This window comes from Crocodylus siamensis, chromosome 1 (genome assembly GCF_052110815.1).
Source record: "Crocodylus siamensis isolate JL-2025a chromosome 1, ASM5211081v1, whole genome shotgun sequence".
Taxonomy (NCBI): domain Eukaryota; kingdom Metazoa; phylum Chordata; order Crocodylia; family Crocodylidae; genus Crocodylus; species Crocodylus siamensis.
In genome coordinates, this window is record NC_143395.1 from 196,830,523 (window position 1) to 196,848,688 (window position 18,166).

At 46.6% G+C, this 18,166-nt stretch overlaps 1 protein-coding gene across 4 annotated transcripts in view; it reads right to left on the reverse strand.

Moving 5' to 3' along the window:
* Positions 1 to 17,008, reverse strand: part of KIZ (kizuna centrosomal protein) — a 124,267-nt gene extending 107,259 nt beyond the window's left edge. For 3 of the 4 annotated variants that reach the window (XM_090051932.1, XM_090051941.1, XM_090051948.1), the window contains exon 1: positions 16,839 to 17,008. In XM_090051932.1, coding sequence (XP_089908058.1) covers positions 16,839 to 16,945 — 107 coding nt within the window. In that variant the 5' untranslated portion in view covers positions 16,946 to 17,008. The remainder of the gene's footprint in view (positions 1 to 16,838) is intronic. The other variant, XM_090051956.1, reaches the window with a different exon arrangement.
* Between the last annotated feature and the right edge of the window lie 1,158 nt (positions 17,009 to 18,166).

Here is an 18,166-nt window from a genome sequence, read left to right on the forward strand (position 1 = left end):
GGGCAGGAGGGGCCCATTCTGCATCCAGACAGCTACTGCCCCAGAGACTGAAGGGGAGAAATAAATAGCTCCACATCTCCACCCACCCACAAGCTGGCGCTGCCTGAGGGGGGCTGAAGCAAGGTGGTTGCTGCACCACAGCCCCTTACCCACCCGCCCGCATGGCCCCACTCACCGTGGTGCCCAGCCGCCCATACACGCAGCCCCAGTAGCCTCAACACTGTGAGCCCAGAGCGCAGGGTCCGGCAGACACCAGCTCCCGCCACCTCGCCCCGCAGAGGTCATGCCAGGACCCCATCTGCTGAGGACCCCCCCTGTGCTGGCTTCCCATGTGCTGCTGGGGACAGGAGGAGGCACCAGTTGGCCCCAGCCAGCAGAAATGGCAGCGGAGCTATGTGCCACTCGGGACTGACAGGTGCAGGCAGGGAGAAAATGCAGCTGAGTCCCTGCCACTCTGGCTGGGCTCATCTCATCCTAAGCTGCATACGGCTCCGCTGCCGCTTCTGTTGGCCGGTGTAGACCTGTCCAGGCTCTTCCTGTCCCCAGCAGCTTGTTAAAAAGTTAACAGATGCTCAAGAGATCCCAAAAAGAGGGTCACACCCCTACTACAGAGGAAAGCAAAACCCCCATAGATTGTACCAATCTGACCATGGGGTAAAATTCCTTCCTGCCCCTAAATACGGTAATCAGTCTGACCCTGAATAGAGGGGCAAAACCTTCTAGCCAGGAAACTCCCAATGTAGGTCCCAGCAGGAGCACACCCCAGTCAAAATCCCCAGCCTGGGCTGCAAGCAATACCCAATGCCTTGGAGAAAGGCTTTAAAACAACAACAACAAAACCTGACATAACAGAAATGGGGGAGAGGAACAGAATTCCATCCCAGCCCCATGCCAAAGGTCAGAAGCATGAGAAATACCTATAGTAGGAAAAGGCATAGCTACATGTAGATCATCCCTAACCAGTGGCTGTCTAACCTCCCCCTGAATACTTTCAGTGATAGAGACTCCACAGCTTTCCTAGCTAATCCACTGTACTTTCTCGCTATTCTAACAGTGAAGAAATTTTTCCTGATATCCAAATCTAAACTTACTTTGTTCCAACTTCAAGCCATTGGTCCATGTCCTATTCTTTGCAGCAAGAGAAAAAAAGGTCTTCTCCCTCTTCTTTACAGCAACCTTTCAAGTATCTGAAGACTGCCATCATGTTCCCTCAAGTGCCTTTTCTGCAAGCTGAATATGCCTAGCTCCTTCAGCCCCTCCTCATATGACTTGCTTTCCAAGCCTTTATCATCTTTGTCACCTGCTTCTGGATGAGGCCTATCATCAGCACTATCATCTCCTGTATCTTACACTCAGAGCTCCTATTGATGCATCCCAAAACTACATTTGCCTTTTGTCCCATATCCTTCTCCATAGTGCTGCCATCCAGCCAGGTGTCACCAATTTTGTATTTTTGATTATTCTTCCCACAGTGTAGCACCTTGCATTTGTCAGCACTGAAATTCTTCCTATTAGTTCCAGCCCATTTGTCAAGATGCTTCTGAAACTGTGCTCCCATTGTCCAGCACACACAATGCTTCCCAGTTTCACAGTTTCTGCCAACTTGCTCAAGAAGCTTTCTATGCCAGTATCCAAATCTATTAATAAACATGTTGAACAGCACTGGGCCCAAGACAGACCTATCTCCACTGTATCCCCTTCATCTGTCCAGGTCATTACTTTATCAAAAAGGGAGATCAAATCTGCCTGACAATTTGTTTTTCATAAATCCATTTTGGCTGCTTGCAATCAGCCCTTCCTCCTCCAGAGATTTGCGAAATGGCCTTGCTTAGGACATGCTCCAGTAACTTCCCAGGTACTGAAGAGAGGCTAACTGGTCTGTAGTTCCAAGGATCCTCCTTCTTGACTTTTTTAAAGAGAGGCACTGAACTGGCCCTTTTCCAGTCTTCTGGTACCTGGCCAATCTCCCATGACTTCATGAACATCATCACAAAGGGCCCTGAGATCTCCTCTGCCAGTTCCTATGATACACCAGGCAGAGATGTGGGTTTTCTGGAAAAATTTTCCCAATGCTCTAAATAGAGCATGATCTGATTTAGCATGTTTATTTGACTTATATTTAGTAAAGAAAACTAAAAAAGTACCCCCATGTTAATTTTATGTCCCAATAGCCACAAGTATTTGAACAGAAATATGTGATTAGGAAAAAATTAAATACAGCACACTTAAATGTGGTTTAAATGTTGTATACAAACAAATCCAAAGTTTTAAGTGGACAGAAATTATTTTTACTGGAGAACATGTAAAAATGTAAAGACAATACACAATAGCATATACTACCCTTACATTGCTTGTTTAAGGAAAAAAAAAACAAAGGCCATGAAAACTGCTGACATACTAATTTTAGCACACCAAAAAACTGCATGATATGCTATGTTTTGGTTTTGATTTGACCTGCACAGCCAATTAAGTGAATTCATAGCTTGATTTTTGGTTTGGATTGTTATGTGAGTGTATTTACCCTCCTGTTTACAAATCAATAAAACATATATGTACTTTCTCTCACTTCCCAGGGATAATCACCTGAAAAACATTAATTACAACTTTGAAACTGGCAAGCTTGCCTACTATTGTACTGGCAAGCTTGCCTACTATTGTACTGGCATCCATTCATTTTTACTAATGAATTTTATGAAACAATTAATTTTTAGAAATAGAAAATTTTCCACAGAAAAATAAAGCACTGGAAAATGTTCCGCCCCACATCTCTGACCCAGGGATGAAGTTCATCAGGCCCTGCTGACTTGAATTAATTCAGATCCATCAAAAGCAATCTGTCTCTTTCATTATCTTATCCCTCAGCTTATCCCCTTCCTTACCCAAATAATCTTTATTAGGTGTCTAGCTGCAACTTTATTTTTTCTAAAGACAGAGACAAAATTGTTACCGAATAGCTCCACCTTCTCTGCACCTTCTGTTAAGAGTTCCCCCTATTTAATAACAGACCTCCATCTTACCTGGTCTTTCTTTTCTGGCCAACAAACTTGTAGAACTTCTTGTCCTTAAACTCCCTTGCTAGGTGCAGTTCATTCTTTATCTCTGCCTTTCCAATTTTGTCCCTGCGGGTTCTTGCCATTTCCTGTTACACTTTCTTTGTGCCTTGCCCATTCTTTCATTGCTTATAATGCTTTCCTTTTGCATGCGAGGCATCCTAGAAGCTCCTTGTGCAGCCACATTTGTCTCTTGCCATTTCTTGTGCTTCCATTGAGTCAGAATGGTTTCTTGATGAGGTTCCAACACTGTGCCCTTTGAAGCTCCCAGCCCTCCTTGGCACCTTAATCTGTCAAAATATCTTCCCATGGCACCATACCTATTAACTGCTTGAGTCAGATTACATACTTTATACTAGATAAAAGGCTGTTTTGCTTTAGAACAAACTTGTGGATAAGTTATGGATTAATTAATAAAAAGATCATGAAAGGAAGAAGGTAAAAAGTGAAATTGATAACTCTTTCACAGTAAGAATTGTGCTTGGAGATAATAGAGTCTCTTCACAGGCAAAGCTACTAATCAATGTAAAGGCTTGCAGTAGATCTCTTTTACTAATTCCATATATATAGTAAAGATCATATTCCAAGTTTTTTTGTCCACCCTCAAAATCTTTTCTGCATTTGAATATAAATTGTAAGAATTCTGGTAAGTAAACATCCTTCTGTGGATTTCTGCTTACATATTCTACATTAGAAAATCCAGCATCTTGTTGTCATCAAAGAGTCTTGGTGACCAAGTTTGCTGAATAACAGATATTTTTCAGGTTTACCCCAGACTTTAGGAAACTATGAATACTAAGTCAATACTTAGTAGTTAAAAAAGGTTACAAGGGTGGGCAGATGAGAATAGGATGGGATTCAACACAGACAAGTGCAAGGTGATGCACCCCGGGAGGAACAACTGGCACCATACCTACAGGTTAGGGAACTCCCCTCCTGTCAGCACGGAGGCGGAAAAGAATCTTGGGGTCATCAATGACTCCAAGATGAACATGGGCCGGCAGTGTGGAGAGGCAGTTAGGAAGGCCAACCGCACCTTGTCATGCATCCACAGATGCATCTCGAGCAGGTCCAGGGAGGTGATCCTCCCCCTCTATGCGGCACTGGTCAGGGCGCAGTTGGAGTACTGCGTCCAGTTCTGGGCGCCACACTTCAAGAGGGATGTCGACAGCATGGAGAGGATCCAGAGGAGGGCCACTCGCATGATCAGGGGACAGCAGGGCAGGCACTACGAGGAGAGGCTACAGGACCTGAACCTGTTCAGCCTCCGAAAGAGAAGGGTGAGGGGGGATCTTGTGGCCTGTTATAAACTAGTCAGGGGGGATCAGCAGGCATTGGGGGAGTCACTGTTCCCCTGAGCACCACCAGGAGTGACCAGGAATAACGGTCACAAGCTGGCAGAGGGTAGGTTTAGGTTAGATATCAGGAGGCGCTACTTCACGGTCAGGGCGGCTAGGGTCTGGAACCAGCTTCCAAGAGAAGTGGTGCAGGCTCCTACCCTGGGGGTTTTTAAGAGGAAGTTAGATGAATGTCTTGCTGGGGTCGTTTGACCCCAGTACTCTTTCCTGGCATGGCAGGGGGTCAGACTAGATGATCTGTTCAGGTCCCTTCCGACCCTAGAAACTGTGAAACTATGAAACTTGTATCGTGTTAATCCTGCAATCATTACTCTTCTTGGACACATTGCATGAGAGAAAATTGTAAGTAAAGATACTTTTTGCTTGCCAAACCAAAGGAACAGGTTATCTCACTGTTACTTTTGGATTTTCCCTGAAGTTATATAAGCCTCCCTCTAATTGAAACCAGACCCTTTCAATCTGCTTTAGCTTCATCACCAACGTACTTCTTCAATGCCAGAGGATTTCATGCTCACTTTTGGGAATATTAGAAAAGAGATAATATTGATAATATCGGCTCCCAATTCAGTCAGCAATACTTGGTGACAGCTCGATGGTCCTTTTCTTGTGCATCATAGAACTAAAGTGTCAATAGGAAATACACTTCACAAATTGGTTCCTGAAACAGTTCTCACTCCATTATCCTGCTTGGTTTCTCACCATCACATTAATTGGCATTTGTTGTTATACACATGATTATACATATTTGCACCAACTGTTTTGTTGCACTTAGCATTTTCTTGAGGTGCCAAACAAAAAAACCTGGAAACAATTCATAGATTTCATAGACATTAGGGCTAGAAGGGACCTTGGAAGATTGAGTCCAACCCCCCGCCCAAAGGGCAGGAAGTCAGCTGGGGTCATAGGATCCCAGCAAGATAACCATCCAATTTGCTCTTGAAGATCTTCATCATAGGTGCTTGAACCACCTCCGATGGCAGGCTGTTCCAGACCTTGGGGGCTCGGACAGTAAAGAAATTCTTCATTATGTCCAGCCTGAAACGGTCTTGTAGTAGTTTATGACTGTTTGACCTCATCAGCCCTTGGGGCGCTCTGGTGAACAAACTTTCCCCCAGATCCTGGTGGTCACCCCTGATCAACTAATAGGTGGTCACCAGATCACCCTGAGCCTGCGCTTTTCCAGGCTAAAGAGCCCCATGACTCTCAGCCTGTTGTCGTAAGGTCTGTTTTCCTGACCTCTGATCATGCACATGGCTCTTCTCTGGACTCTCTCAAGCTTCTCCACATCCTTTTCGAATTGTGGAGCCCAAAACTGGACGCAGTACTCCAGCTGCGGCCTCACCGAGGCTGAGTACAAGGGGAGAAAGATGTCCCAGGATTTGCTTGAGAACCATCTATGGATGCAAGCCAGCATTTCAGTCACTTTACTAGCTGCAGCATCGTATTGCAGGACAGCAAGTCAATGTTTGGAGAAGAGTCAGCTGGAAAGTCCAAACTGTTTGTGTAACAAAGCCTAAAGTACACTAGAATGAAACTTTTATTTAAGGATCCATGGGCACACCTGATACCCTATATGTGAATAAGAGGCACCTGAAGTATGTGCACAGGTGTTAGCAAAATTCTTTCACGGTTTCTTAATATGGGAGACATATTGAATTGAATTGTATTTTTTCTAGCCCCTGCCATCATATACCTTCCTCCTTCCCCCTCCCCTTTGCTTGCTTGCCTTTGCTTAAAAGTTTTTATTATCTTATTCTATTATAAGGAGCTGGTGAAAAAAAAAATTAAAAAGCAAGACTACCACTCAAAACCATTCTCTCAGCAAGGATCCAAGGACTTTTTCCTAGCCATATAGATCTTCAGGCTATAGGATGAAGAATGCTGGCTGGGCACCTGACAAAGACAAACTGAATTTTGTCTTGTGACACAAGCTTCCCATGTGATCACAGATAAGTTATGTAGGCCTCAAAAATATTTATTTGTTCAATTCTTGTTGACCTCATCTAGGCCAGGGACAGAAATTACACATAAGCCAATATAAGTGATTGGAAACCAGTTCAGATCTGTAACGTAACAGAAATTCAGTGCATATAAATGGCTTTCAAAATGGCTGAAACCAGTTTAAGATAAACCTGAATGGATGTAATATCAAAGTTAACTCATTTAGGTTAAATCAGTTTAATGAACTTCTGTCCCACATCCCCTCCAGATTCAAAATAACTTCACAGTCCCCCAGCATCCCAGGATGCTTTATGCCTCCTCTGCAACACCCTCCCCCGGCACCTTACAGGGCGAGCAGGCTAACCTTGGCTTTCTGTATGCTCCAGCCGAGCAGGAAGGGATTCTCTAGCATCCCCCACCCTACTTGTGGTCTGGGCCACTACAGGCATTTTCAGAATCAAAAGTGAACGTCTGTTCCCCTGCTTATCGATTCAGTCTATGCAGCTTAGACTAACCTGTGAAGATGGACTCAATTCAGCCTCTGGCTTTTTGACTGTCTGTACTTAACCCTGTAGTTAGCTCTGTGAGCACCTTATGCCTTACCTCTGCATTAATATATAGGTATCATAGTACTCCCCTACCTCACAAGGCCATTGTAATGCAACTACACAGAAAACTGAGAGACACTCAGAATAAACAGTAATGATGGCAGTGTAATAAGCCGGCAACTATAAGATGAATGCATCACTTCTGCCATCCTGATACCTATGAATTCTTAGACACTGACAAGTCACTCCTGGTCTGAGCTGCTTGCAGTGCAAGTTACAAAGATCCCTACTGATAGGTGTAGATCAAATATAAATGCATGAGGTAACTGGAGCTTACAAGGCCTGCCATTTTTAAATAATATTCACCCTTAAGTATTTTAAGCAAGTAGTTTCCCATTTATTTGTATAGCTATTTTTTTTTAAATCTCTTTTTGTGTAAATGTTCCTATACCAAAAATTTAGAAGTTCTGACTTTTCATAGCTAATTTTGAATACTGAAACTTTGCTGTATCTTAGCATTTCTTTTTGTAGTACAGATAATTGGTTTTGTGATGAACAGCAGCAGCATCAATGTGTAATAGTATGTTTATATTCCTCTTGTACTACGTACATTTCCTGTATATTTCAATTATTTCTGAATGATTGGGCAAATTATTCCATTACCATAGCAAAAAGGTGGGGTGATACTGGTCAACCTTGATATGCGGCTCTTTCAAGGGGAAATTTTTCTGACCAGTGTCCATTTACTCTTACGTTTGCATGCGGATTCAGCTATATAGCTGATAACCAGTTTTGAAAATGTTGGTCTTAGGACATTTCAATATTTTTCCATGTTTACTATAAATCATCCTTCATAGGGAGCACTTGTCCTCACTGTTTGATAAACAAAGGTCCCTGCAAATCACTCCCAAGATAAGTACAGCACTTAGCTACATAAATTATTTACTTGATTCCCATACTTCCCAAATCAAAACATTCTTATTCCCACAAGAAGTCATTCGTGATTTAGGTGATGGCCAAATGTAACATTCTTAGCTTCGTTCAAAAGGTGGAAATCTAAATCCCTAATCCACTGGAGCTTACTGACTTGAGCTTTGCTGGTTGATGCTCTACTTCAGGGCTGTTCAATCTGTGGCTGGTGAGGGGTGAAGCTGCAACCCCATTCTCCTGCCAGGCCGCCTCTCTCCCTATGGTTCCAGCTACAATACAATCAGACTTTCCAGGATCCTCCTCCCTCCCTCCCTCTCTCTCTCCAGATTCTGCATTCTGTCTCCAACCCAAGAGATGACGTGGCCAACACAAGAAGCACAGGGTGAGACTAAGGCCAGGCAGCACTCACTGAAGTGGTGGAGAGGGCATCACGTGGGGTGACTGCAGGGAGAGAAGAGAGATATGCCATACAGCGGGTAGTTTGTGACCCCGCTGATGTGGCCCCCAGTCCCTTGAGAGTTGGACAGCTCTGGTCCATTACATTACATACAACGCAGTCATTAGAACATCTGTATTGTGACTTACAAAAGTGGGTCCATTTTATGTCAACTCAGTACATAATTTCATGAAGTGCAAGGCCAAGGATAATCTCCTCACCCAGCCCCCAGCTAATACCATCCAGTGTAGACTCTCACATACTTGAGATACAGTTTTCTGGCCAAATCTTTATGCAGCTTTTGAATGTGTATTGTTTTTTTAAGCCCTGCTTGTCTATTCCTAAAGTGCTTCACAAAAACAGCGTGGTTTGAAGAAGGATTTAATTGTGAGAAGGAGGGTGCAATTGAAACTGCCTTCTCCTTGTTGTGCAAGAACATGACCAGACAGTATGCCTCCATTATGATAAGGCTGCATCACATCCATGTCCTTCTAACAGCATCCTAATATTTTGACTACAGAGAACCCAGAACTTAAGATAAATGGGAACAAGCCATTTGTCAGGTAGTTAGGGTACAATTTTTCAAAAGATAACTAAAGTTCATGGAACTGAAGGGCTCTTGAAATGTTTGTTCTCTATGTCACATCCTTCTAAACACGTTTGTTTTTTTAAAAAATGTATTGCTTTATCACTAGGAAGATTTGAGAGATGCTCACTACATTGCAAAAGACTTCACACAAAAGCAATAGCACAGATTCCTGCCAGTTATGTTGTAGCAGCAGCCAGCTAATAAATGTTGATGTCAATATTACTGACAATGCTGGCTAATTTCATTGTTTTTATTAAAATGGAGGCTTTTGGAGGATGGAGGATAACGCAGAGGTGGGAAGTACCTGCCAAATGGACACTGATATAAAACGCTTAGGTACTGTCCTGGGGAGCCAGAACAGGACTTACCTGCGGCAGCAGCGGAGCCCGAGCGGGACATCCGTCGCTTGTTTACGCCGGCGCGGCTGGAAGCCGGCGCCGGTGCCGGCAGTCGGAAGCTGGCGCTAAAAGCGGCTGCCGAGGAAGGACGGCGGCAGGATCCGGGGAGAAGCCTCTCTACTGCCGAGGCAGAGGATCCCAGGGTGGAGCAAGCAGCTAATCTCACACCCACCGGGAGTAAGGACCCCAGAGGGGGATGGGCCCCAAACCCCTCAAGAGGAGGGTCAAGGGACACCGGGAGCAGGCAAGCTGCCATCCGCCCGGCCCAAGGGATAAAGAGCGGCAGCCGTAGCTGAACGGCGGACCTGCTCGAAGGGGAGATAGGGGACCCCCGCGGGGAGTTGCAGCCCGCCCAAGCGGAGGGGAGAATATCAGCGGCAGCCAGCCCCAGCACAACAAGCAGGGAGCGGCAGACAGGCCCTGAGGACGAGGGATCCAGCGACGAAGAGTTCTGGGACTGCGAACCCGCAACATGCTGAGCTTACAGGTCCGGGGTTGGGGCGTCAGCCTGGGAGGGCACTGAGGAGGCGCAGTAGGGCATAGACCGGTGTCAGCCACCGATGGCCAAAGACCAAGAGAAGGGTTGCCCGTAAGGGACCTAGGAAGGTCCAGGCTAAAGACCTAGCTTTAGCTTTCCAGATTCCTCGCATTAAAAGAGGAGCCCCGTCGAGGAGTATAGCCGGGGAGGTCCAGTCAGGGGTCCGTAGAGGAAACCCCGTCTTGGCCGGGACCCGGTCCCATGACACCCAGGGCACGAGGAGCCCGAGGATAAGGGTCGGCTGGGCTGGTGAGGCAACCAGCCTCGGGTTAGGGAGCTGGGGTATTTGTTAGAAGAGGACACCCGAGGAGGCGTGAGGCCAGAGTGCAAGGGGTGGCGGAGCCCCGCAACGTGACCCCCGGGGATCCCGGGCGGTGGAGTAACCAGGAACCGCCCTACTGAACCTAACAGCAAGTCGTGGCAGGTGAGAACCAGAGCAGGAACTGGATGACCCAACATCTACTCCAGATCAACGGCATCCCAGGGTGAGCAGCGGCGGTCCTCCACCCTCAGGCAGCTACCCACGGGGGAACCCCCCCCCAGCCCGGCGGTCACAGGTACCTTGTTGAAACCAACTTCAGAAGGGCATTCAGCCACACCCTTGAGGCCAGCAAGGCTATACTTGGCACAATGGAGACTGTGGCAGAGCACAATTGGGGTGCTTGCCACTTAGTGTTGGCTGCAGCAGGTGGGAGAAATGCCTACAAGGAGGGCAGCCAGCAGACAACCTCTGAGTAGTCACACAGGAAGATATGTGGTGGAGCACCAGCAGGGTGCTCGCCACTTAAGGGCAGCATAGAGAGAGCTGTGAGTAGAAGGGGCGACTCATTGGCTCCAATTTGAGAACCAGGGAGCTGCGTTACTCAGTGAGGGGCCTGGGGCAGAGTTAGCCTAATGAATTGCTAGCTGCCCAGCCACCATTCAGATGAAGGTTGTGGAACAGGCCCAAAAGGCTGCACCAGGGCCAGCCAAGGAGTGAAGGGACAAGCCTGATGGCCCACGTGGTTGCTTGAGGGAGCAAGGTTGGGTGAATGAGGCCTAGTAAGGGACAAGAGTGCAAGAGGCCTGGTACAAGTAGATGGAGGTGGTATGTGTGAGGCCCAGAACAGGGCCATATTAGAGAGGCCTAACAGTGTGCTGAGCTGGGCCCGGCCTCAAGCCAGAGCACAGCACAACTCATTGTGTCCTATGCCTCGCAGATGACATCCATAAGGGAAGGCTGGAGTCATGTATGTACTGCACTTTGACATCAGGGTGCTCGAAGGGCAGCCTCCCACCCAATTAACAACTTAATTATTTAACAAGGCATAGCAGGTGAGTAAGGCAGGCAGTGTGGCAAAAGACAGGTGGGCAGGCCAACACTGTAACTAGTCCTAGGAGTTTGCACTCTGTCACAGAGACAAAAGCGACATTAATGCCAGCTGGTAACAGTTCCTTCAGAGTAGTTCAAGGATACGAGAACATGAGGCATGCAATGCTCCAGCTATCCTCCTGGCAGCAAATACAAAAGGAATGTCAGAAACAAGTAGCACAGACCTTGCTGTACCAGCTTAATGCCACCAAAGCCTTCTGCTATATGAGTAGGTACTTGAGAAGACCCTAGGGGGTACATGCAAGTGGGTGGGGATGGAGTGCCGCTATGCACAATCCCACACTCCTGCACAGGTGCTGCCCATCTGGCTGAACTTTGGGGATAGGGGAAACTCACCCGTGGCTTTCACCGCTCTGCATCTGGCCACACACCATCTCCCCTCCCACCCCAGCTCTGCATCCAGCTGTGCGCTGCCCCTCCCCCCCAGCACTCCATGTCCAGGCACCAGGGGTACACTGCTTCTCATCTCACCACCAGGGTTATACTTCTCCAAAAAGGTTGAAAACCCCTGTTCTATACAAAAAAGAATCCTCCTGCAACTTCAAGCCAGTTTTCCATCCCCCTTTCCCTCTCTGGAACAATGGAAAGAGTACAGGGTAAATAGCTGGTCCATTATTTCTAAACATTCTATTAACACTGTTAGAAACAAAAAAAGTAAAAAAAAAAAATGCTTAAAAAAAGTTTCAAGAACATGATATGCTAAAAACAAGTAAATGTTGTCGCTTAGTTATCAATGACCACTAAGAGCCTTGGACATATACACTTCTTACATTTACATACATTTGCTAGTAAAAACAACTTGTTATAACCATGAAAGAGGATGGAGCTAGACTGTTCTCAGTAGTGGCAGATGACAGAACAAGCAGCAATGGTCTCAAGTTGCAGCAAGGGACATTTAGGTCAAATATTAGGAAAAACTCTCTCACTAGGAAAGTGGTGAAGCACTGGAACAGGTTATCCAGACAGGTGGTGAAATCTTCATTCTTCGGGGTTAGGGCCCAGCTTGACAGAGCCCTGGCTGGAATGACCTAGTTGGGGATGCTCCTGCCTTAAATAGCTGGTTGGACCAGATGACCTCCTGAGGTCCAACCCTTATTTTCTTTGATACTATGAAAACACAATAGCAAAGCCAAGCCTTCCATTCTATTGAAAAGCATACTGTACTTTCAAACCAGCTTTACATTGGTTAGATTTGCAAGCATATTTTGGTACATATGTACCTATTAAGATTTTCAGGTAGCTAGTTTCTGGAGTATACAACATAGGTGCCTGATGAGATTTTTGAGGAGTACCTCAAAAATACCAAAGATAATATCTTTTGCAACTACTAAATGCTGTGCATTTTAAACAGAATAGCATTCACATAAAACTGAATGCTGAAACTGGTTACCACTGATTAATTCAACTAGTAAGTTTTAATAAATATAGAATAGGTAAAATTTACAAATGCACTTAAGTGACTACAGATACAAAAAGCACTTTTAAAAAGTGACTTAAGTGCCTAAGTAACTTTTGTAGAAGTGGCTGAGTAACTAATAAATAACTTAATCTGTTTTCCAAATGAAAATAAGTCCCATTTACAAAAGTAATTTAGAAGTCTAAGTCAATTATGCTATCAACTCCCGCCCCCACCCCCCAACTATCTGTCAAGAGTCCTGGCATTAATCAGCAACTACCTAACAGATTATTTTTAAGTAAACTATTCTAGCCAAATCTTGACACAGGCATTACAAACAATTCATATGATAAAATTTTTGGAAACCCTAAACTGACTGCCAGTATACATTAAAACTGTTTTTTGCATCAAGATATCTATAAGAAATCTAGATAACAAATTACTGGGGATGTGGGGAAAGAAGAGACCTCCCCAGAGATTTTATAACAGACTTCAATCCCAATTCCACTTTGAGACAAAAAAGAATGTTTCTCCTGGAAGTCAACAGCTTTAGAGCCAAATGTAATTAGGGGCTGAATCTGCAATGTCGATATACAAATAGTCCCATTAACCTTAATGAGATTACTTGAAACAGTAAATTTGCCAGATTAAGCTCATAGTTTTAAAAGAGAACGTATCCTAAATTCTAAGTGGACCCACCTATCATACTCTTTGACTCTGTAATCCTTAACCTTCCTTTAAATAAAAGGCATACTTCCCCCCCTAAAGCAGACATAACCCTGCTTCCCCACCTGGAGATAAGCATTCAAATACGCCACAAAGTAGAACAGCAATATGTAATTTCACATGTATTTTGACCTTTGCTTTTCCTTTACATTTCATTATCATAAGCCAAGTTTTCTTACCCCAGGAACAGCTAGGACAATACATACTGGGTGCATCTACACGTGAAACAGTGAGCCTGAATAAACTCCGGCACCCCATTTACACATATGCCCGGGTCCACTGCACACTGAGCCATGGCAGCGCAGCCCTGCATGCTTGGGGTGGTGCTCAGCTTGCCAACCCCGGCCTGCTCCAACCCAGCTCAACATGCTGCAGAGGGGCTGGCTGGGGCACAAGGGTGCTACAGTATGCGTCTAGCTGGTAGGATGCCACTGCACTGTAGCGCCCTAGTGCCCAACCAGCCCTGGTCACCATTTACACATGCGCTACAGCACACTGAACTCCACCATAGGAAAGTACCAGAATAGTACTAACCTACAGTGGAAATGATCAGTTTACTGCAACATAATGCCACACATGTAGATGGTGATACTTTACTGAAGGGCTAATTAGTCAACTCCACAGTAAAGCTCACATGTAGATGCCCCCCCGTCAACAGCTTCTGTTTATATAGTGACTATGTGATAGGGATGAAACAAAATAAAATAAAAAACTATGAAATATTTAAGAATTATCTAACCATCTATGCTACATCAAATATTCAGGTTTTCTCCCCTGCCACTTGTACGATTATCTTTAATCACTTCAGTACAACAAAGATATCAGACCTATATTTGTTTCTCCTATCCACAAACATGACAGGCCTATTTGTCACCTTAAGGGGTATGGGCCAAAGCCCACCAAGTAACTTATTGGCCTCCCTAAGGCAGGGAGGCTACAGGAAAGGTGACAACTGAGTACTTGGGACAAATAATGAAAACAGGGACAGGAGTGGAGGTCAAAGGTTCGTAACAAGAGTGCCAAGGGGGGGACACTAAGCAGAGCACATCGGACAGTGCCCACTGGCCTTTTAATGAGTCCAAGGAGCCAGAGGATACTGTCCAGCAATACTCTGCTTGAGACAGGAATGAACAAGGGCAAGAAAAGTGACCCCACAGTCCCCAGGGACCCTCCCGGCCAGAGCCTCCTTCCTGGTCAGATACATGGGCAGCTTGGCCAGATCCAGGAGGAGGTTTCCAGGAGGTCCCAGGATTTGGTAGAGCCATAGACACAGGGTGTGCATAAATGAAGTGGTGAGCAGAACAGTGCAGCCAAGAACCTCAGCAAAAGGTTCTGGAAGAGGTGGTACAGGGGCTGCAGCCTGGCGCATTTAAAGTAGACATGTGGTAGGGTCTCCCTCTGCTCACAAAAGGGGCAGGTGTCAGGAGCAGTCACGAACCATACCAGATACATGCCTGTAGTGACAGTGCTGTGGAAGAGCCACTAGCTGGGGTCCCCAGTGGCTTGCGGGATCAAGGTTGGAGTACAGACTCCTCCACCAGGGACCCTCACCCTCCATCTAAAGTGTCCTGTCAATTGTTGTCTGGGTGAGACATGAGGATGGGATGGTGAATGGTGGAGCATGAGTGCGTAGAGCTGCCAGCAATGGGTGGTTTGAAAGCAGACTGGCTTGGTGTCCCCCAACCTGCTAAGATGGTGAGACAGGGAGTGCCATGGACCCTTCCGAGGCAGGGGCACCATGACAAGCTCTGGAGGGCTGGGGGACATGGGGGTGGAGGATGGACTGCTATTGCGCAGGACCTGGTCAATGTAGGTAACACCAGTGGGTGGCAGGGCAGCCTTGACCTCCTGGAGTAGGAGGCAGGGCACACACAGCATGGGCAGCCCCATTCACAGGGATCCACCCACCTCTGCTTAGCATAGTCCAGGAGATCCCTAATATAGGTGATGTGGGCCAGGACCATCCTCCAGTACACCGAGGGCACTTCCATTGCACCACCACCAGCTGCAGTACAAACATGACAGACTGCGCATAACCCACCTATTTGTGTGATGTCCTCCAACCCCAAGCTCGATGCATGCTATTGGGGAAAATGAGTGAGAAACACTTTGAGAATAATTTGACGTTTTTCATACAAAGAACAGTGTTTGAAGAACACTTGTTCTTCGTATAAAGAACGAGCAATGTTTTTTAAGTAATTCTGTGAGTGCAAACTGCTGGCAAAAAGACAGAAACTAACATCCTTTGCCTTAGCCACAGAACAGGTACAGCATAGATAGAAGCATACTAAATTCCCTGTAACACTCAATAATATTGAATAATATCCTCAAAAGAATTCTTCAGCTTCCATTTAAAAAGAGAACATGTCCAGAAAAGGACACTAACACTAATTACATTGGTGATTCCTGTCATATAGATGCATTATGCACTAAAAACAACAACTCACTTGACACACCTGGAGACAGTCACTAGCTGTCTGGGATACCTCTTACTGGATCCTGTTTCACATTAAGTCTCTTAGCGCTTTCTGAAAAATGTTAAATATCTTTTAAAGTAAACTCAGTTTTGTCCTGAAAAACTGAAGGCACCTAAAGTTACCTTTTAAATTTATGCACTAATTATTCTTATATGTGGGAGAGAGCCATGCGTACACATGGCCTTTGTCTGTTTTCAAAACATCAGTTTCAGATTCTTTTGTTTAATGCAAGGCAACATTGTGACAATAATGCCAAACCAAAGCACGTCCTTTAAAACACATCAGAATATCAGTGGCCGAAGTCACTCAGTGGCACCAGCCCAGGTCTCACAAAAGTGGCAGCAGTTGCAGAAGCTAAACAACAAATAAACAAATTTAAACAGCCCCAGTGAGGACTTTGCAGCTCACAGCAACACAGCTGCCTGAGAAAACAGGATAAAGAGTAAGCAACAGAAGAAGTGGCATCCTCAGAGACTTTGTCAGGGAGCTTATGGCCAAACACCTGCACACAAAGTTTTAAGCCAGCCCCATAACCGAAATCTTTTCAGTCATATTACAACTCTTCAAAAAAGGAGGCTTCTTGGGTTTATTACCACCCTTCCTGCTTGGTTCCCAGCAGCCACCCACACTGAGGCACACAAGGATGGCAGCCTTCCCCTCCCAGCCATCTTTATCTTCTCACCTGATGCTTCACCTCTGCATATCCCCTTTTTGGCTCCTGCCACAGCAGGGCATGGGGTGTGCCCACACCACCGCAACCTGCAGGTACCACCCCTGACTGCCCCCTCACAGTGCACACAGCAGGGTCCCAGACAAACACCCCAGCTCTTGGCCAGCCCCAGCCCTCCCCACCCACAGCGCCCCTCTGGTCAGGCCCAGCCCTGGGACAGCACTGAAGAGACCCAGACCCAGGAGGGCAGCTGCCCCCATAGGTCTCCCCGGCTGTGGGGCCGCAGCTGGGGCGTCACCCCTCTTGAAGGGCACCCAGAGCCCCCAAGAAGTGAAGCAAAGGTGGCATGACGTCACCCCGAGGGGAGGGGAAGAGGACAGGCGGGCAGGGAGGTGCTGGCGCGGCTCACCAGTCCCGCAGACGCAGCTGGAGCCCGCCCAGCCGCTCGTCATGACCACCCGGGGGGCGCGAGGCCACCCCCTCTCCGGCGGGGCCAGTCGACGGCGCCCTACGCATCCCGTATTGTTTACGCCCGTGTCCTAAGCGACGCCTCCCGGCAGGCACCGCACGGCGGGGACAACCCCGGAAGTGCCGCCTCGCTATAGCTTCCGCCCCGTCGCCATGGAGACGGGAGCCCGGCGCAGGCCCCGCCTCCTCCGAATGCCTCCTGCACTCAGGACACCTTCCACCCGCTTCCCCGCCCCCACACAGTCTCCTCACCAGGGGTCCTGGTTTTCCCTGGTTTAAAAAAGAATCCCAATCTCTGGCTTTAAAAAAGTAACCCCAAATCCACATTTTTCCGTGCTTAAAATGAAACACCACTAATCTATCTATCTAGCTATCTCGATAGATAGATAGATTAGTGGTGTTTCATTTTAAGCACGGAAAAATGTGGATTTGGGGTTACTGTTTATATATAGATATATCTCAATAGATATAGATGGATCAATCGATCTCTCTCTTAAGGGGGGTTCATTTTAAGCACAGAAAAATGTGGATTGGGGTTTTTTTAATCAAAGAAAACCAGGATCCCTGCTGCTCACACTAGCTCCTGCCCCCCATGCTGCCCTTAGATGCTTGTTAAAGTTGAAGCATTTCTTTATTTTGAGGCAAGCAGTTATAAGGAGGATCTGACAGCAAGCCTGAAAATCAGTTAAGACTCCCCTCCCCGAGAATGATTTGGGTTTTGCATATGTTGCATCAATGAGCTGCCTCAAAAAATAGCATACATTTGAACACTTACTATTATTGATCATACCTCATACAAGATTGAAATTATCGTATAGATAAGAAAATTACCATATACCTGGCAACACTGTCCCTCAGGCAGGGCTCATCTGTAGGGAGAAGTCAAGCCACCCCACCCCCCAACCATGAAGACCCCAGGCAGCAAGTGGCCCCCTGCATGGGCAAGTGCCCATCAGGGGCAGAAAGGGAGCCATGCTGCCCAAATTCCCACCTGCTTGCAGGCAGCTTTGTCAGTGTTGCTGCCCATAGGAAGGGTGCTCCCAGCCAGCTCCTGGGGCTACGTGATGTTTCTCCCCCCCACTCCCCCATTGCCCCGGCCACATGCACCCGAAGCCCAGAATTGATATGTCACAAAATCAGCTTCCAGCCTCTATGTCTATGGGCATAATCCCCCACCAAGTGAGTGGCACCATGACAGCTGCTTGAGTCTGTGCAGGGCCTGACACACTAGCTCTGAGGAGGTGCCTGCCCCAGTCAGGGCTCCACGGA